General features: G+C 36.9%; 3 protein-coding genes across 3 annotated transcripts; 2 read left to right on the top strand and 1 right to left on the bottom strand.

Annotated features, from left to right (window-relative positions):
• Positions 1-6,124: 6,124 nt before the first annotated feature.
• Positions 6,125-8,022, top strand: LOC137950723 (pentatricopeptide repeat-containing protein At1g33350). Its single transcript, XM_068797332.1, has one exon. The coding sequence runs from the start codon at positions 6,213-6,215 to the stop codon at positions 7,779-7,781; it is 1,569 nt and encodes a 522-aa protein (XP_068653433.1). The 5' UTR covers positions 6,125-6,212; the 3' UTR covers positions 7,782-8,022.
• An 856-nt stretch (positions 8,023-8,878) lies between these two features.
• On the bottom strand, positions 8,879-11,024 carry LOC137950735 (ammonium transporter 1 member 1-like). Its single transcript, XM_068797342.1, has one exon. It carries the CDS (start codon positions 10,697-10,699, stop codon positions 9,167-9,169), a length of 1,533 nt encoding a protein of 510 aa, XP_068653443.1. The 5' UTR covers positions 10,700-11,024; the 3' UTR covers positions 8,879-9,166.
• A 1,382-nt stretch (positions 11,025-12,406) lies between these two features.
• On the top strand, positions 12,407-14,492 carry LOC137948667 (uncharacterized). Its single transcript, XM_068794788.1, has 4 exons — positions 12,407-12,527; positions 13,038-13,184; positions 13,510-13,670; positions 14,262-14,492. Exons 1-4 carry the CDS (start codon positions 12,407-12,409, stop codon positions 14,490-14,492), a joined length of 660 nt encoding a protein of 219 aa, XP_068650889.1.
• The last annotated feature ends 6,673 nt before the right edge of the window (positions 14,493-21,165 follow it).

Raw genomic sequence — 21,165 nt, 5'->3', positions numbered from 1 at the left:
ATTTATTCAATTTTTTATTATCTAAATTTTTTATTTATTTTTCAATTACTATCATTATATTTTAAATTTACTTATTGTTATTAATTACATTATATATATTTAAATTTTGCTTGATATTAATCTGTTTCATGTTTTATGTTTATCTTATTATATTTTTTTGTTTAAATTTATCTTTCAATTTTAATTTAATTTTTTATATTTTTTATTAGTTCATGACTACTTTATATCTATCTTATTACATGAATTTGATCTTTAGTATGCTTTTTATTTAAATGTGATTTATTTTAATTTATATTATTTCATGTATTCTCTTCACAATTTTATATGTACTTTATAATTGATTTTTTTATAAGTTTTTTTAAAAATTAATTTATTATTTTAATTATTAATAATTGAATTTCTATTTTTGTTAATTTTTTCCATTAGTTTTATTTATTGCTCCTATTTATTTCTTGCTTTATTTGTTGGGGTTAAGGGTTGGGGCTCATAGTTGGATTTTTGAAAACTTGACCTCAACTTCATGAGGCAAAAACAAGGTTGAGGGAAAAAGAAACAAGGCGGCTTGGAGTTGGCCTTTTAATTCCAAGTTGTTAAAAGACACTCATGTGTGTATGGGTGGAATGACTAGTATATAAGTATTAGTTTCATAGAGATGATATTGAATTATAATTATATTAGTTGGTGTATGTTCTCTTATGTCTTTTTCCTTTTAAAGCTTGTACTTAGGGGTGGCATCGAGCCGAGCGGAGCCTGAACCTGCCTATGTTCGAGTCGAGCTTGATTTAAATATTTCGAACTCGAGCTCGAGCCGAGCCTAGGCTCGAGCCTAAAATTGTTATCGAGCTCGAGCCTAATAATTTTAATCGAGTTTAAGTCGAGCTCGAGCTTCAACATTCATTTAAAACTTTTCAAAAAATACAAGTCTTGAGTTCGTGCTCCAACATACATTTAAAATTTTTAAAAAAATACATGTCAAATAAATTGTATATAAAATTAGGCATACATTTTACATTAAATTGGGAATGACCTCTACTTAAAATTGGGCATAAGGGTGGCATCGAATCCAACTGAGTCCGAACCTTGTTCAAGCCGAGCTTGATTTAAATATTTTGAACTCGAGCTCGGCCGACCCTAACCTCGAACCTAAAATTGTAATCGAACTCGAGCCTAATAATTTTAACCGAGTTCAAGCTCGAGCTCTAGCTGAGTTCGAGCTTAACCTATATTTAATACTCTATATAAAATATATGTCAAATAAATTATATATAAAATTATGCATACATTTTAAAAAAAGAATGATAAGGGAGGTTCAAAATTGAATTTCAATAATGGATTAGAACACACCAATATTAATTTTTTTTACTCCAAATGTTGTCTAGCTTATTTTGTAATTTTTGAATCTCGTCATAAATTTACTATGGCCTCCTTAGTACCCCTAATTGAAAATTCATATTCTAGGAAAAAACATTTATATTTCCAAAAAACCTTTAAATAAAATTCTATTACTATTAGTGATTTATTAGAAAATTACAAGAAATATTTTAAAATTTTCTTAGGAAAGTTAAATGGACCTCTTATTGCCTCTTCTAGGGAAATAAATAAAAATTAATAATCAATCTAATATATTACTATACTTATCGATAAATTTTTAATCAAATAAAATATCAAACACAAAATTGCTATGAAAATTGCCTCATGCTAAAAGTATTACAGCATCAACTGTCAAATACTTATTCAAAAATTTTTTATACGGTTTTCTACCCCATCTTGGCAGGAAAATATTACTTAGAAAATTATATGATTTTTTAATAAGAATTTTCAATTAGAAAAATGTTTACAAAAAATATGAGACACTAATAGTCCCTAGAAACTTATTTCTACTAAAATGTATTTTTAATTTCTTCAAGAGCCATGAGGAAGGAGAGTTTAAGATTCTTTTGCACTTTATGATCTCGCACGTGTGAAATCATCTTCGTACAAGGGGTGGGGGTTAAGTTAGGTATTCTGCTGGTTCTGGTTTTCCACTGAGACAAGGAACGACGCCTTTCGGGGATAACAACGGTGACGGAAACAAAGGCGAAGGCAGACAAAGGGGAAAAAATCGAACGACGGCCACAGAATCGGCAGCAACGGAAAGGCAAAAAGTGGTCGGCGACAGAGGCGGCCAGAGGAGCTCGGTGATGAGGGGAGGAAGAATCCCTCCCGCCCCTGGCCCACTCTCACTTTGGTCCTTGTCCTCGGTCCCGACTCCCCCAAATCCCCCAAATCCTGCGCCGCTAGTTAAATTAATGAGCCAGCTCGCGAGCTTTTGATCCAAACCTTGATTCGGTCAAGCTCGGCTCGTTAATTTAAACGAGCCGATTCTGGATCTCGAACTCGGCTTGAGATTCGGGTATACTAAATCGGGTCGATTCTGGCTCGGTTCGAAGCCACCCCTACTTGTACCCCTAAGGACATTGTAGTCATTGTAATCACCTTCCGACAACTATAAATACAACCTCAACGCATGGGGTAAAGTATTCAACCATCTTTCTCTTGGCTCAAATTCGTCCATACACCTCTTTCTCTTTTCTTCTTCTTTCTCTCCCTTGGTTTCTTCTCTCGTCTCTCCCAAGAGCTACAGTTCCTCTATTCTCTCTTTCCTTTGAGATCTCATATGTTTATGTGATGTTCCTAGAAATTAACATGGTATAGGAGCAGGAAAAGATCTAAGATGAAAAAGGAGAAGATAGAGAAAGACGGGAGGAAGAAGAAGATGATGAAAAAGAAAAAAGAAACAAAATGAGTTTCTTGTTCCCTGTAGTTGTTTTCCAATTCCTATTTTTATGGGTTTCCTCACCTCTATTACCATATGTTTTGTATAGAAAAATATATACCTTTGGAAAGATATTTGAGTCTAAATTTCAAGTCAAGAAGAATTTTTGGAATTGGATTTTTATAGAAGGAGAAAACGATATTTAAAGCAGCAAAGGTCAATCAACAAAAAAGTTTTGGTAAGCAGTTGAAAGCCTCAAATTTTTTAACGGTTTGTACCAAGACGACTGAGAATTTATATTGAGAATTATATCTCTTAAGAAATATATGTGAGTCTTATTTCTTTCCCAATAAACCATTTCTCAATCTGATATTTCTAGATAGAGATATCTACATTGGAAGAATCAAAGGTCATACTAGTATCCTATTGGATGAAAAAATCCGAATTTCAGTCGAATTTTTTGTTTCATTTTTTTAGTTGCTAATGTTCTTTAAGTTTCCTAGTTGTTTTCAAACTCTATTCAATATTTTACCAACTTTAGTCTCTTTCCTTCATTAAGTTTTCTTTCTTTAATCTCACATCACATTAGTTTCTTAGTTTCCTTAAGACAAGTCTTCCCTTATATGAGTTTAGTTTCCTTTTTAACAAAACCTGAAATTTTGGAATTAGAAAGTTTTTTTTTATTCTAAATTCCTAAATCTCCCTTATTTCAAATTTTATCTCTTGAATATTTTCTTTCCAAATTGGTCTAGTTGTGTTAAAAAGTAATTACCTTACATGAGAAGTCTATTTTTAGAAAGCTTCTAATATTATATTCATTCTCACAACTTTCTTATTGGATTTTTTTTTAAGTTTCCTCAATCAACATATTCATAGAAGAATTATTTTTTTATCTCCCTCTTGAGTCAAACTTGCTCACTCCAAAAAAGACATACTTGGTCAAGTTTGTTAAGTTAATTCAGTTCTACCGTCATAGTCTCCCCAAGTTTTTCAAAAAAAAAAAAAAAAAAGATCACATTCTTGATTCATTTGGAAGTATGACTGTTGCATAGCCGCTTACTTTCAATTAAAAGTTATTTCCTCTAGTATTTTTTCAGTGTATCATCGCGTTTTCATTATTTTAGAGCAATGCCTAGACCCAATACCTAAAAGTATAGGAGTGCGTTCAACATCCAACTTGAGTCAAGTCTTTTGTTCTTCACCCAAGAGGTGATTTGTATTTGATATACCCTTAAAAGTGAATAATCTCTTTGCAGTGCCCTAAAGTTGAGTTGTTTTTCTGCCATTGAAATTGAGCAAAGTGTGTTTCAGACTATGACTATCTTGACTGGTGTATGGAGCTTTGTCGTTCAGCTAGGAGTTATTTTTCTTCTCTCACCATTATGTTGTGCAAGTTGGGTCTCTTGGTAAAGAACAAAGAGATCCCTAGCTTGAGAGGAGAGTACAAGAAAGAAGAAATAACAAATAATGAAGAATTCCACGTGTTGTGGTAATAAAAAATTTATGTGACTAGAATATCCAAGTAAGGGGGAGACAAGAAGAGAACAGGATGAAGACAAGAGGAAGACTAACAAGCAAGATGTAAATAAGAAAGAGATGAATCAAACCGAGGAAATCAATTTTTTTAAGCCACAAAAGATTGGAATTTCTTTGAGGGGGAGTATCAAAAGACACTCATGTGTGTAGTGGTGGCATGGCTAATAAATAAGGAGAACTTGCATAGATATGGTATATATTTGTAATTATGCAAGGTGGTATATGTCCTCTTATGACTTTTTCTTTTTGAAGTATGTAGCCCTAATGACATTGTAATTATTGTAAGCACATTCCCACAACTGTAAATACAACCTTAAAGCATGGGGTAAAGCATTCAAACCTCTTCTTCTTGGCTCAAATTCGTCCATATATCTCTCTTTTCCTCTTCTTTCTCTCCCTTGGTTTCTTCTCTCCTCTCTCCCAAGAGTTAGTGTTCCTTTATTCTCTCATTCCCTCGAGATCTCTTGTGTTTATGTGTTGTCCCTAGAAATCAACACAGGTTTTTTAGGGTTTGGGTTTAGAGGTTAGGTTTAGATCCAGGGTTAGGTTTTGTGGGCGAGAACAAGGTCAAGTAAAAGGGAAACAGGGTTGGTAATCCTTTTTTTCTTATTTATTTATTTTATTTATTTTATTTATTTTTTTTGTGGCAATGTTGAGTTTTGAAATAGGAGTTAGGTTTTTGAGAATTCAAACAAACTTGGATTGAAAAGGTTGGATTATAGGGATGAAAAGTTGGATCCAATGCCTATTCCAGAATGACTAGCCAACTTAGGAAACATTTTCCCCAACTAATAAACTAAAGATCTTTGTAATCACTAATCTATGTGAGATTATTCCTTAACAATCCTCATGTGTAGGCCCCCTTTTGTGGCTCTACAAATGGATAATTTGTGGTGGAGGCCCACATATGAGGACATGCTTTAATACCATGTGAAGTTGGTTCTAAGGCCCATCCCAAAATGATTAGCCAACTTAGGAAATCTCTTTCCCAATTAATAAATTTAAGATCCTTTTATTCACTAATCCGTGTGGGACTATTCCTTAAAATCTTGGGAGGGGAACTAAGATTACTCTCTTCCTCAAAGAGGATTGGTTGGAATATCTTGAGGAGCATCATCTCAAAGATCTGATCATGAAGCACTCAGAGTTCATTAGGTACCCAATTTCTCTTTGGACAAAGAAGACCATCGAGAAGGAGATATTAGATGATAATGATGAGGAAGACAAGAAGGATGAAGAGGGCAAGGTTGAGCATGTTGATGAAGACAAGGAAGAGACGACAAAGAAGAACATAAAAGAAGTTTCTTATGAGTGGTCTTTGGTCAACAAGCATAAGCCAATCTAGATGAGGAAGCCATAGGAGATCACCAAAAGAGTATTTTGCATTCTACAAGAGTCTAACAAATGACTAAGAGGAGCATCTTGCTATGAAACATTTCTCTATAGAGGACCCAACTTCACATGGTATCAAAATATGTATTCATATGTGGGGTCCCTATCTAAATTATCCACTTGTAGAGCCACAAAAGAGAGTTTACATGTCAACAGGAGTGTTAAGGAATAGTCGCACATAGATTAGTAAATAACAAAATTTTGAATTTATTAGTTGGGAAAATAGTTTTCTAAATTAGTTAACCATTTTGGGACGGGACTTGGACCCCACTATCACAAGGGATTGTTGAATAGGACTGTATATAACAGAACGTCACTTCTATCACATTAGGAGCAGAATACTTTGCTTAGTTTTTATTACGAATTATTTTCAGTTTCTTAATATGTAAGCAGAGTCTCTATGAATATGTAATTCCCTCTTAATATACGTGAAAGGCGACATTTGTGCGTAATCCTCTTTGAAAATCTCCTCTCCATCGTCCCCTCTTGTCGAACAAGTAGTAAGCAAATGGAGGGAGCATAGCCGAGTATGAACTCCGCCTCCGTAGCACTCAATGAAAAGGTTTTACACCTTCTTCGCAAATGCAAACATCTTGCCCATCTTAAACAACTTCAAGCTTTTCTCATCGCTCTCGGACACGAACAATCTCACTTCTACTCCTTCAAGCTCCTCCGTTTCTGCGCTCTGGCTCTTTCTAACCTTCAATATGCTCGCCGTATTTTCGACCACATTGACTCCCCCAATACCCATCTTTACACCGCCATCATCACTGCCTATTCCTCTGTCGGTGACTCCCACGCCGTCTTCATTTTGTACAATCAAATGCTTCGTCGAGGCCACCCTCGACCCAACCATTTCGTCTTTCCCCACGTCCTGAGGTCTTGTTCCGACGAATGTGATCTGAAAGGGGTTCAGTCGATTCATCCTCATGTCGTAAAGTGGGGTTTTGATGGGTATTCTGTCGTGCAGACGGCGTTGGTTGATGGATACGCCAAATGCTCGCTCATTTGCTCGGCGCGAGATTTGTTTGACGAAATGTCGGACAGAACTGTGGTGTCTTGGACGGCTATGCTGTTTGGGTATGCGAGGATGGGTTTGGTAGGGAATGCCGTCTCAATATTCGAAGAAATGCCCGACAGGGATGTACCTTCGTGGAATGCTGTGATTTCTGGTTGTACCCAGAACGGGCTTTTCCCTGTGGCCGTCTCGCTTTTCCAAAGAATGGTGTTGGCGGGGGAAAGGCCTAACGAGACGACGCTAGTGTGTGCTCTCTCCGCTTGTGCCCATCTTGGGATGCTTCGGCTTGGCCGCTGGATTCACGGGTATGTTTACAGGAACAAGATTGGACTCAATTCGTTTATTTGTAATGCCCTCCTGGACATGTACGGCAAATGCGGTAGCTTGGTCCAATCGGCTCTGTTATTCGATATGAATTTGGGGAAGAGCTTGGCATCTTGGAATTCACTCATCAACTGCCTCGCACTTCATGGACAGAACGAAAAGGCCATTGCTGCATTTAAAGACATGGAAAATATGGGTTTCAAGCCGGTGGGAGTCACATTCGTTGGATTGTTAAACGCATGTACTCACGCGGGATTATTGGATGAAGGCCGCAAGTATTTCAAGTTGATGAGTGAACATTACGGAATCGAGCCCCAAATCCAACACTACGGTTGTTTCATAGATCTTCTGTGTCGAGTTGGGAGCTTTGAGGAAGCCATGGGAGTTATAAGTGGCATGAAAATGAAGCCAGATGAGGTCATTTGGGGCTCTTTGCTTAATGGTAGTAGGATTCATGGAAACATGGAGTTGGCAGAATTCGCTCTACAAAAGCTACTGGAAATGCATCCCGACAATGCAGGGTATGGGCGAATGCTAGCAAATATTTACTGCGAATCTGGGAAGTGGGAAGATGTGGATAACGTGAGGGAAATGGTGGAGGATAAGGGAGGGCAGAAGACGCCTGGATGTAGTTGGATTGAAGTCAATAATAAGCTCGAGCAGTTTTATTCAGGAGACGGACAACCTGCCACTGCTGATCAGCAGATTCTCTTCGTTCTTCAAAGCTTATCAGAATTATCCATATACGACTTGTAACAAACTTGAGCAGAGTAATAGAATCATCACATTACAGTGGAACAATTTTTCCTACTTTCAGTTACTTTCCTTCAACTATTCGACTAGACTTCCACCAACAATTGTTTTCCTTCAGTCCCCATCTGTGTGAACACTCTTAGCATTTGGATCTTGAAGCATTACTGACCCCGTTTTTTACCGCTCGCTTTGCTGCTTTCGTTGCTGTAGATTGGGTGGTCGAGATTTGGGAATCTTTCGATGAGTTCTCGACATTTTTGGCTCATTGTTCATAAATGTATGCGAGTATGGTTCGTTTCTCTTGTCTTGTCTTTTAGTAAAAAGGGCAATGATATCACAAGGATATGGTTCATTTTTTTTTTTTTTTTTTCTGATACGTCGCTGATCTCTCGCCATTGCTCTGCATTAGCCATACAATTCCATGGTCCGTCGTCATGGCCCTGGCCATGGAAACATCCAACTTGAAGGACAGTGGACTCACCCAGAACCATCCATTCGATGATCCGTTTCCTGTTCATATGAACCCCCACATTGCTGTTTGCTACAGGGGTAGGAACGGAGTGAATGAGAAGTTGGAGAATCCCGGCGGTTCCCTTACTGGAAAGAATCCCGGGAACGGAGATGCGATAATAACTGATCTCTTAAATGATTCTTCTAAAACATCCCGAAAACAGAGGCGTGCAGTAGGTAATAACTGTTAGATACCGGAGTAGAGACAAAAAGTAATTAAATTGAAGATTTAGCTACGAGCGTTTCCAGAAAATTAGCCGACGAACCTGGTCGCCTAAAAGATTTCAAGGGTTCCGTATAGTAAAAACTGAAAACTGAAAGATTCCGAGTATCCCAAGAATATTAAGGATTCCGCAATTGCCGACAGGCAACCCATCGAAGGCGTGTCTGTGTTACCAATTACATCTTTTTACCGTCGAATGATTTCTGAGATGGGTTCGTTTTGAACAAGTAATTACCTCTTTGCTGAGCTTATTCCGCCCCAATTTCACCATTCAGTCTGAGCTCTGAAGCAAATGAAGCAAATCTTTTTAGTTTTTATGCTTGAAGATGAGGAAGAAAGAGGAATTTGTAATTTAACAACAACCGACTTGCCCAGAAAGATCAGACGACTCCTTTCTTTCATTCATATTGAAAATTGAATGCCCAGCCCAGATTTGAAAGAAAAACAAAATAAAAGCAGAAGGCAGAAGCTCTTTTCGGTGTTTATCACAACAATTTTTAACCCAACTAAGTCTAAATCTACAACCTCTAATTTCCACCAACTTCCTTATAAAAAATACTTCGCCAGGATGTTTCTAGCCCACCTTCGCTGCACAAATTTACAATACGTGAGCAGTAGGAACTAGGAACAGAAGCAGGGGCAATCACTGACGGGCCTAGGCCTGATTGTTAGGAGTAGGCGAACGGGAAGCCGTGGGTCCGACAGCCATTGACTTGAGCATAAACCCGGTATTGTGGTGGCTGGAGTCGTCGTCATGGTAGACGTAGGCGAAGCCGCCGTGCCGTGTCAAATCCATTCCGGCCATTTCGTCCTCCGTCGAGATCCTCAGCAGCTTCAACCTGTGGAGAACGAAGAAAAGTATGCCCATCAAAGCGCTCACCCAACCCGTGATCACCAGTATCTGAATCACGTGTGCCGCCAGTAACCGCCCACCACCGCCCATGAACAGCCCATAGTTGTGACTCGGACGCGTCGGATACACCTCCCTCACGTATGCCTCTTTGGCGAAGAGCGCCGTGAAGATTATCCCCCACGCCCCGCAGCCGCCGTGCAGCTGCGCCGCTTCCAATGGGTCATCGTACTTCATCTTCTCAGCTAGCTTGTTGCAGCCGACCAGAACCCACGCCGCCATGAAACCGCAGATGATGGCAGCCCACGGGTCCACCACCGAGCAGCCAGACGTGATGGCAGCGAATCCTCCCAGCAGGCCGTTGCATACGTCCGTCACGTTCCAGTGTCCCGAAATCAGTCGCTTCCCGAACAAGGTCGTCAGAGCGGCCGTGCACCCGGCCAAAGTAGTCGTCACGGCCGTGCGTCCCACCGCGCTCCACTGCCCGTAGTAGCTCGGCGCGCCATCATACCCCACGAGAATGAGATTGAAGGAGCCCGGGTTGAATCCGTACCATCCGAACCAGAGAAGAAAGGTGCCGAGGACAACGAGAGAGGCGCTGTGGCCACGTAGGGTGATCGATCGGCCTGTGTGATCGAATCGTCCGATGCGAGGTCCCTCTATGAGAGCCCCCCAGAGACCGGCAATTCCTCCGACCATGTGGACCACGCCGGATCCGGCGAAATCGATGACTCCGGAGCCGAACAGGAAATTGTCGGTCCGGAAGGGGCTGGCCCAGCCGTCGGCGGACCAGAACCAGTGAGAGACGATGGGGTAAACGAAACCGGTGAGGAAGGAGGAATAGATGAGATAGGCAACGAACTGGGTCCTCTCGGCGATGGAACCGGAGGTGATGCCGGCGGCGGCGATGGCGAAAGCCCACTGGTAGAGAAAGTTACTATAATCAAAGGAGGAGGAAGGGATATCCTTGAGACCAAAGAAATGCTTGCCGATGAAGCCGTTACTAGGGCCGCCGAAGGCAAAAGCGAAGCCAAAGAGGTAATAAAAGAGACCCCCAGCAGCGGCGTCGAGAACGTTCGTGAGCATGATGTTCATGGTGTTCTTAGCCCGGACGGAACCAGCACAAAGCATAGCGAAGCCAAGCTGCATGGCAAAGACGAGGTACGCGGAGAAGAGAAGATAGGTGCTGTTAATGGCAAAAGTGGTGTTGGACATCTGAGAAGAAACGGCATCGAATCGATCGCAGATGTAAGAGGCAGCAGCGGAAGCAGCAGTGGAGTTAGCGGTCGGACCCAGAAGGGATAGGAGGTCACCGGCGGAGCACGTCAAGGCGGCCATGACAGAAACTGAAAAAAGGGATCGGGAAGGGGCAGAGACAGTTCCGGCTTTGCTGTGCTTTGCAACGGAAGAGAATGGAAGAAAGATTTGTTATAAAGGCTCAAGAAGCGGAGACTTCCCGAGTCCAATTCACTCCCAGCTTGGCAATTTAATAGGTCCTCGTTGCTCCTGGGACTCCATCAGATCCGTCCATTCACTGCAATTGTCTTGGTCAAAACTCTAAAAGGCCACTCTGTACAGCCGATTCGCCGTCCTTTCTCTGCAACTTCTCAATGGGTACGGGATTATCATATTACCCCGTCGGCTGCAAACCAACCAGTTTTCTAAAATAACAGTTCTCATTTTTTTCTCAACCAGCATAAGATCAGTTATGGTCTGACTCTCGGTTCAAGACCGTAGACTACAGCTTTTCTTGCCCGAGTGTTTTTTCCTCTTCTCATGGCAGTTCAAGAGCGTAGATTCCAGCCTTTCTGGCCCCTGTTTTTTCCCTCTCTTCATCGCATTCTACTTTTCATTTCTAATTCCGACTGTCAATTTTTGGATTTTTCAATTCAATTCTGTAAAAGAATTTAATAAAATCTTTATTTACGGTGGTGAATACCAATTTAAAATTTTCAAGTTAATTTTGACTTTAATACATGAAAAAATTGTAAGTACTAGCCTTATACTAATGATATATGTTTCTCTTACCTTTTAAACATACGAGTGTTAATTTGTACAAGTAATGTGGGACAAACTTAACACATGCCTATTCCTATTAAAAAAAATCGCAAGAGAATTTAAATTCACTGACGGAAAATTTCTTCCAATGAATTTAAAATTCACTGGCATAGATCGACTTCTAGCAGCAAATTTTAAAATTTCAATACCGTCATATTTTTAATCTTTTCTGCTGGTTAGAAGGTTTTATTTATTTTTCTAAAGTTAGTTTTGGAACTTGTAGTCAGTGGATATTTATCTGCATGGCTAGTACTCTTTGCATGGATATAACAATGAAGCCTATTGTAGAGATGTATGCATGTTATTAGTAATAAAATTATGGTGAAAGGTGGGAAGTTGTTTGAGTCTTACATAGTGATCGGTCGATCGCCAACATGGGAAATGAGAGGAGGAAGAAAACGATAAGTGATTTGATTTTTGCATCGCATGTAATATGTTGTATGTTCATCTGAAGGCACTAGAAGCCTTAATAAAATTATTCTTGCAAGAAAATCCAGGCAACTTGATCGGCCATCTTAATAAATTTAATTAAGAGATGTTGCCCTAAATAGAAAATTTTGGAAGTAAAAAAGATTAGGTGAGAGCAGACCAAGTAGCATGTCTTCAATAGATGCAAGGTTTGTTGGATTACAGATTTTATGTTTTGGTGGTGGTATTTTAGCCCTTGAGATATTGGGGCAGAGGTGGCGAAAAGCAGAAATTTTAGTTTGCTTGAATTTGTTGGTTGAAGCTTCAAACTTGAAGAACTGACTAACTTTTTCAAAGGATTCTCATTTTAGTGATCAATAATCAAGATTTAGGATAGTGTGCACTTAGGAATTTAAACTAGGAAGAATAACTAGCAATTTTTAGTACTAATCATTTTTTTTTTTTTGTATTTGGTTCAATTGGAGCTTAAACTCAGTTTGCATGGAATTACTAATGTTGTTTGGATTGCTTTTTTTTTTCTTTATGTTTTTAATTTGTAATTTTTTTGGAGAAGTAAGAATGCCAACACCTCCAACTCACTTGACATCAGTAGTTAACACTAGTTCTAGTGTGCCCATAGATAATTCAGAGTCATATCCCTCTAGAACTACTAATGTAACAAAAGTGAGCCTAGATGAAGGTACCCTAAATGAGTAAGAAGATGACTCTATCCATAGTTCAAAAAGACAAAAAATGTCTCATGTGTGGTTGGAATTCAAATAAGTCTCATTTATAAATAGTACAAAAAATGCTTAATGTATTCATTGTAAAACCAATTTGAGTATTATTAGTAGTGGAGTGACCACACATATGAGTCGATATTTCAAATATTGTCCGAGTAGAAAAATCGCAATGAGAAAACAAAAAAACATAAACTTTCAACAAATGGGGTCTAATGTTGATCAAAGTCCATTTGGACTTCCTTTTATGGATTTTGGAGGCAAATATGATCAAGCTAAAATGAGAGTACTCATTGCTCATTGGATTCTTATGCATGAGCATCCATTCATGATAGTAGAAGAGGAAGGATTTAATTTTTTTAATGAAGATGGCAAATATAAATTATGAAAAAATATCCCGTAAGACCTTTAAGAAGGAATTTATGGAGGTGAATGAGGCTGAGAAAAAAAATTGAAAACTTTATTAAAAGAGATTAACAAGATTAGTCTTACAACGAATCTTTGGAAATCCAAAAATCAAAATATTGAATACATGGTTATTACTGGTCATTTTATTGATAGTAATTGGAAGCTACAAAAACGTGTCTTGAGTTTTGTGCATGTTCCTCCTCCTTGTGGTGTTGACATAGCATATGCTATTTAAAAGTGTTTGAAAGATTGGAAAATCGAAAATAAAGTATTTAGTATCTCAGTTAATAATGTGCATATAATGATGTTTGTCTGATAGTTTTGAAAGGTTATTTTTCATGAAAAAAAAATTGGTTTGTAGTGGGAAATTATTTCATGTGCGTTGTTATGCTCATATTCTGAATTTATTACTCTAAGATATTTGTTCATATTAAGGATATCATTGAAAATGTGCGTAAGAGTGTCAAATTCATAAATTTGTCTGAGTTTAGACTTCACACTTGTTTTTTAAATTGTGCAGCAACTACAACTAAGTGAAAAAAAAGTTGGTTATTGATTGTCCAACTCGTTGGAACTCCACTTATGACGTGTTGTCTTCTGCATTAAAATTCAAAGATGCATTTCCTAGATTTCAAGATAGAGAACCAACTTATGATTGTTTGCCAAGTCTTGATGAATGGGAAAAAGTAGAAATGGTGTGTGGGATTCTAGAAGTTTTTAATGTAGTCATTAATATAATTTATGGGAATAACTACCCTACTTCTAATTTGTGCCTTAGTGAGGTATATAAGGTAAAAGATGTTTTGAATTTTCATTCTACAAATGAAAATAATTTAATTAGGACAATAGTTCATAGAATGAAAGAGAAATTTGAGATGTACTGGGGGTGAATGTAATTTGTTGATGGTGTTGTTTCAGTTTTGGATCCAATGGTCAAATTAAGGTTGATCTAAATGTATTTTCCAAATATATATTCTCAAGAGAAAGCTACGATGAATATAAACTTAGTTTGACAGGCCTTATATGAGATTTATGATGAATATGTATCCATATATAATGTGGAGATTAGTAATGAAGTGATTGCTTCAAGTATTAGCTCTACATGTATTTCCAAAAGTCGTAGGTCACATTCTTCATCAAGTTCAAGTTGGTCAAAGTTAATGACTTATGCGAAACAAGTGGAAATAGTGAATTTACCAAGGTCAGAATTGGAAAATTATCTTGAAGAAGATGTGTATATTTGTAAGAAAACTTTACAATATGATTTTGATGTTTTAGAATAGTAGAAAGTGAATAATATGAAATTTATGGTATTATCTAAGATGACAACAGATATCCTTATAATTCCCATATCCATAGTAGCTTCAAAGTCTACTTTTAGCGCTGGTGGTAGAGTAATAGACCCATATTATTCTTCCTTGAAACCAAATATAGTTCAAACTTTGATTTGTCACAGTGATTGGGTTCGGGTTCTTCACGGTGTCAAGAAAAATCAAAAGGTGGTGGAGGATTGTTAATTTGTATATTGTTAGTTTTTATTTTTCAATTTGTAGTTTTTTTACGTATTTAGGTTGGCACTATTTGTTGTTATGAGATTGAGATATTGAAGTGCTATAAAATATTTTTTTTATGCGGTGAGGAGAAAATACCCATCGTGGAGGAGGGGTAATACAATGGGGCCGTCATATGGAGTTTTTTTCGCATTTATGTTGTAGGTTATCACTATTTGTTGTTATGAGATTGAGATATTGAAGTGCTTTAGAAAGTTTTTCATGCAATGAGGAGAAAATACCCATCGTGGAGGAGGGGTAATATAATGGGATCATCAGATGGAGTTTTTTATTTACATTTGTGTTGTAGGATGAGTGACCATGTTACTAAGGGAGAGTTATAGGACCACAAGTTTGAGCGGACATAACTATAACAATAATAACAACATAATGTCAATATGAAAAGATAATTCAATGTAGAGTCCGAAGATAAACATAATCCATAAAAATATTAGCATGATATGAGTTTTAATTTTTGCAATATGGAATTAAAAGAAAGTGAAATTTGAAACTAAACGTAGAGTAATAAGATATAAATGTTTCAGCATAACTTTAAATGATAGTTCATAGGATTGTGCATAATACGTAAGATGCTCGATTGAACTTTAGTTTAAGGAGTTGTAAAGTTGGAATATGTGTCTTTCTACAATAGGGTCTTTCTGAAATTTGGGTTTTTTTCTAAAGTGTGATTGCATGTTCAAGAAATTTTATGCTAATTTTGTGCAAAGTTTTTTCTTGAATTTAGGATCCCATGCTTGAAACCTCGAGCAAGATGAGAAAAGGAAGAGAGAAGAAAAGAAAAAGCAAAGAGAGAGAGAGCTCAGGTAGAGAGGAGAGAAGAGAAAAGGGAAAAAAGAGACTTTAGGCTAGGAGAGAAATTTACATATTTATGGAAACTTCTCAATCAATTAGGATCTCTAATTACATCAATCATGATTAGTTAAATTACATCAATCAATTACATTAATCAAGGAAGATTGCCACATCTTCTATCTTATGTGATGACTCATCATGTCACATCATGTGGTGACTCATCATGCCACCTCTTGTGGGCATGGTGGGTATGGTCCCACCTTCTAACAGTTTGGAAATTCATTCTTACAAAAAATTCACAAGTACTAAATATATGCGTACAACTCTTGAACTGTCAAGTAGATAGTTCGGGACTTGTGAATTTGTTTACTATTATAAGTATTATAATTTGAGGTAATTATTGATGCATTCGTATGCATCTTCCACAAATTCCTTGAGTAACTGCATACTTCATTGACTAGTATGCATTGTGCTCTGTTAATAGAGTGTAGTGCATGAACATCTGCTAATTATGCTGGTGTAGCATGAGGGATGAGAGAGATATAGTCAAAATTTTGATTCTTAAATTATAATAGTAAAATAGCAAACAATTGTGAGTCCTAAATGGACGAGGTGGAGTCACGAACTCAATTGAAAAATGAAGCTGGATGTGATCGAGGAATTATAGTTTGGGACCTCTCCCATCAAGAATGTTGAAGAGTAGGTATGAAAGAGTCTCACATGACTCTGACAACAAGTTAGTGAAATTTTTTTCTTTTCCATAAGTTCAAAATGGTATCAGAGTAGGTTCTATGAGTTGACTTAGTCAACCCATAAATATAATGTAATCCTTTTCTAGTCTATCATCTCTAGTAGGTTAGGTTCGTATTCTATCTTTTTTCTCTCTTTCTAGTCCCAATACCCATTATTTTTGGCATTATCACTTCCATAATAAGCTTTCCATATTAAAAAAATATGTATTTATGGAGATATCTTTGTCTACTTTCCAACTCAAAAATAATTTTGGCAATCAGAGTTTTTTACAAAGAGAAATCGATATTTAAAGCAGTAAAGGTTAGACTATGAGAGAGGTTCGAGCAGTAGTACAAAGCTTCAATTTTTGAGCCATTTTATGATATATATATATAATGAGACTTTATATGGATAATTATATATCAAAATAAATATCTGTAATTCTTGTTTCATAAGGAGAAAATTTTATGTCAATCTGATCTATATTTAAGGAGATATTCCTATTGGAGTCGGTAAGGGTCATGCTACAAAACATAGAGAATTAAGAGGTCATAAAATATTCAAGAACAAACATTTTTGTATCAAATTAGGTATAAAAATAAATCTATTCCGGTCTAATTTTTTTAGAAATAAACCGTTTATGATTTTGAGCTATATTTTTGGAGATATTAGTATTAGAAGTACCAAAGGTAAGTTTTACCAAAAATTCTCTTGTTTTTCCTATTTTCTCTCCTAGGCATTGAAGTGAATTGAATTCTCTTTATCATAAAATCGGATTTTTTTAGCCAAATTTGTCTTCTAATCATAGAGTTTTGGTCTAACTTCAATACTATTTTCTTTTTTAAAGCCTCTCTGATCCTAGAAATCTCTTATCTTTGGAAAGTCTACTTTAGGAAAGTGCAGCTAATACAGGAAAACTTATCATTGGAAATTTTCTATTTTTATTCTTTAGAATCTTGAAAGTATTCCATTGAGTATTTGATTAGAAACTTTCCTCATATGGACTGATCAATTTGGAAATAGAAGCTTGTAAGTTAAGTTATGCAATTATCATATTTTCCACATTCAATGTTATTTTCAAGTTTTGTATTTTTGTTACTTGGTTATATATCTTCTGCATTGTCAACTCCAAAAACATTTGCTCACCCTCATTAAATTATCTTGAGGTCATACTTGGTCAATTTTTTAATTTATTTTTCTATCGTCATTGTCTCCTTATTATCAAGGTGGTTATTTTTCCTCCATTATATTTCCCACATACCCCTTTTTATCGGTTACCTTTCTCCTTGCACCCTTTTATGACTTCGCATATCCTTTGGGCCTACCTCTTATGCGTTGATTCGGTTGGTTTCTTTTTTTATATGCATATACGTGTTTTAAGTCCATTGAGACTTTTTTATGAGTACCCTTAAGTGGGTTTTTATCGTTGTCCTTCGAGTGACATGCGTTATCATTTTTAGTAATTATACACTACTTTTGTTTGAAATTCTATGAGGTTGGTTTCGACCTTTTTTATACATACATCACCCATCATATTTTTTGAGAGTTTGTGTCTGATTGAGTTCTTAACCTCGGGACACCTTGATGGAGGTAATAAATACAGTTATGTTTTTGTTTCAAGCTGGGATTACACTGTAACTTCCAGTTTGGTTGTGGAGTGAGGGAGGGGGTGTGGTAGAAGCTCATGAAAGAAGTATTTTATTCCACATGTTGTAGTAATTTTTGTGTGACCAAAATACTGAAGAAATGAGAGCTCAAAAGATGAAGCATTTTTCATCTATGAAGTTTTTTTTTTCATCAACAGTAAACTAAAGACCAAGAATTCTTTTCATTACAAGCTGAAGTTATAAACTCCAACTTGAGGGGGAGTATTAAAGAGTAAGTATGGAAGAATCTCACACGACTCTGACGTCAAGTTAGTGAAGTTTTTTCCTTTTCCATAAATTCAACATAGAATTAGGTGTATTAAAGTAGAGTATTCTCCCATATAGTTGGGCATTGTCTATGACTAATTTGTGGTTTTATATATTTTGATGTTATGCAAAAAAAACAGATAAGGGTTGGATGAAAATTGTTTATAATAGATCCTTAATTGAAGAATATAAGAAAGGGGTAGAGGCATTTATTCATATGGCATACACCAAATATGTGGTAGGGCAAGACAATAAGATATGTTTTTCATACACACCATGTGCTAATAAGTTTTTTTAGATGTACGCCAGATAAAGGATCACTTATTTGTGAACGGGATATTTCCTAGCTATACCTGATGGATATTTCATGGGGAGCAATACCTATAAGAAAACTCATCAAAGGAGAAATGCTAACCTGGGCCGATGGTCAAAAGGGAAGTGAGGGGGTACACAATGTGGTATCCATGATCTCATCCATGGTATATTGGCTGATAGACCTTTATTAATGACGATCAAATAGAGTACAGTAGTCATGCTAAAGACTTTGGAGTTGGACTAAGTGGGTTTGATAAATTTATTCGCTTGTTCATGGATGCTAATAGACCATTATATCATGGTTGTTAGAGCTTTTCTAAGTTGAAGTTTCTCATCTGTTTGCTTCATGTCAAAACAACTTCCAACATGAACAATAAATAATTGGATAAAATACTTTATTTGTTGAAAGAAGCATTTCCACTTGCAGAGTTACCGCCTCACAACTATTATGAGGCTAAAACTCTTTTGCATGAATACAAAAAAGTACATGCATGTAAAAATTATTGTATATTATTTTTAAGAAGTAATGAAAGGTAGACAAATATCCGCAATGTTATGAGTCGAGGTATACTCATGTAACAAACAAAAACTGATCCTACGTAAGTTCTTACATTATTTCCACTCAAACCACGAGTTCAGCGATTGTTTATATCAAATGATACAACCAAGGAGATGAGATGGCATACCGAGGTGCGTTTGGATGAAATGGATACGTTGATATATCCCATGGGTTTAAAACTTTGGTATGAATTTAACAAAGAGCACTTGTGGTTGTTGCGGACTCAGGAAAAGTACGTCTAGGGCTTGCAACTAATGGTTTCAACACACTTGGCATTGAGTGCATTGTACATCATATGGCCTGTGGTGTTGATGTTGTATAGTCTACCCCCATTGAAATGTATAAAAGATCACTATTATATGATGAACTTACTAATTCCAAGGCCAAAGTCCCCCTATAGTGACATTGATGTTTATTTATGCCCTTTAGAAGATGAGTTCAAACAGTTGTGGTCAGAAGGTGTGCAGGCTTTTGACGCACATACAAGAGATGTGTTTAAAGTGTATGTTGCACTTCTTTGGACCATAATTAATTTCTCAACTTACGGATCACTTTTAAGTAGTACTAAGGGAGAATTGGCATGTCGAAAGAGCATGAATGAAACAGACTTTGTGCCATTAAAACATAGAAAAAAGAAATGTTGTATTGGCTATCAATGTTTTTTACCCATGGATGATAAGTGACAAAGGGATAGAAAGTTTGATGGTAAATTAGAATATCAACCCCCCTAGTTCAGTCATATGTATATGACATTGATAAACAATTGATAGAGCTCTTACACTTTTGTTGATCGGATGTTGACTCCCTTCTTGATTTTAATGATAACAAAACTTAATAGAGTTGACGATTACAATAAGTATTTTAGATACTTTTACTTCAAGAGACAGGTATTTCAAGGTCTAAAGCTTTAAAACAAATCAAGCTTCTCAAATACCTCAAGCATCATAGAAAGTCAAATCTTGAAGAATCACCCTTGGAATATGAAGACAAAGTGAAGACTAGAGTTTAGGATTTACAGATATATGTCAAAACTCAATTTATGCAAAAGAGAGCAGTCCAACTCCTTTGATATGATGTACAATGCAAACTTGGAGTTTGAGGGTATACTTTTCTTTCATGCATGTTTTAAAACTATCATGTACACATTTCGAACATGTTTGAAGTACTTATGATCATTCATTCTCATGCTTTCAAAGTCAAATTAGTTGAACTGGCACATGAATGATCAATCAACATCTGTCAATTATCGATCATCCAAAAGTGCATAGGCCAAGATTATAAATCATGACTGATCCACTTAAGTCGATTAATCGATCAACTGGAACATGGCCAAATCATGCTATAAAACATGATCTCCCACTTGGACTGATCGATCGATACTGTCCAAGCAAGTGAAAAGTTTTCTTATAGACTACTACTAAACCCTTAATCCACTTACACCTAACTGCATTAATTTAAAAAAACCCTAGGGTGGGACCTATCCCCGCTTTAGGACCAGGTCCCATTTACGCCATCCCATCTTGATGATTAAGTTGCTAGCCCCATGCTGCCTACGGACCAGTAAACCCATCTCTGAAATTGTTCGAAACCTCTACTTCTTTGGAACTACGAGAACACAAAAAATAGAAAAATGAGATTAGAAGCCGTAGAAGAAACAGCTTAGCTTTCAAATTTTAAAGAATAAGAATTCTCCTCTTTTTCTTTTACAAGCCTAAAAATCCAAGGGCGGAAGCGTAAACGTTACTCAAACAAGTCAATTGGACTTGGTCGATTTGCAGCTGGACCATTCTTTTTTTTCTAGAATCTCTCCTGTGACCTCTTTTTTCCTTTCGTTTTCCGTCGCTCGAATATTTCTGTTCAAGTTGATTCCTTATCTGATCAAAGTTTGGAATTTGAGATTCCTTATCTTTCTTGTTTCGCCAAGTAACGTTTGCAACTTGCTCTGAAACTTTGATCTCATGAGACCTCGATAAAACCGCTCCAACCCGACCTCTTCTGCAGTAGCGTCATTGGTGATGAAAGTGTTTAAAGCAAGTTGCTTCGTCAACGAAGTCGACACCGATAGGCCTTTAAATGATCTGCAGAATTCGGAAACCACAGGCTCTGACTTCCCCATTTCGTATTAATTAAGATTCATTCTGAACTCAGACCTGATTGCTTCAGGATTCCGGAGTCTACGACTTGTATAGCGTACATTTTGGAAGCCTAATAACAGTTGACTTCTCCAAATCAACATTTTCTCTTTCTGAATTGCTGGACTAAATGACAACATCGATCCTAGAGTTTTTGTCTTGGAACTGGTCGGATT

Source organism: Aristolochia californica, unplaced genomic scaffold (genome assembly GCF_029961685.1).
Source record: "Aristolochia californica isolate CCGP_79_NKW_82.1479 unplaced genomic scaffold, dmAriCali1.0.hap1 SCAF_1, whole genome shotgun sequence".
In the NCBI taxonomy this organism is placed as follows: domain Eukaryota; kingdom Viridiplantae; phylum Streptophyta; class Magnoliopsida; order Piperales; family Aristolochiaceae; genus Aristolochia; species Aristolochia californica.
This window is presented reverse-complemented; position numbering and strand designations above follow the sequence as displayed.

Excerpts from the sequence above, each read along its gene's own strand:
- LOC137950723 (XM_068797332.1), top strand. The coding sequence starts at position 6,213 with ATGAACTCCGCCTCCGTAGCACTCAATGAAAAGGTTTTACACCTTCTT.
- LOC137950735 (XM_068797342.1), bottom strand. The coding sequence starts at position 10,699 with ATGGCCGCCTTGACGTGCTCCGCCGGTGACCTCCTATCCCTTCTGGGT.
- LOC137948667 (XM_068794788.1), top strand. The coding sequence starts at position 12,407 with ATGCCAACACCTCCAACTCACTTGACATCAGTAGTTAACACTAGTTCT. Across the intron at positions 13,185-13,509 it reads GCATGTTCCTCCTCCTTGTG|TGAAAAAAAAGTTGGTTATT; the intron begins GTGTTGACATAG and ends ACTACAACTAAG. Across the intron at positions 13,671-14,261 it reads AATGGGAAAAAGTAGAAATG|AAAGTGAATAATATGAAATT; the intron begins GTGTGTGGGATT and ends TTAGAATAGTAG.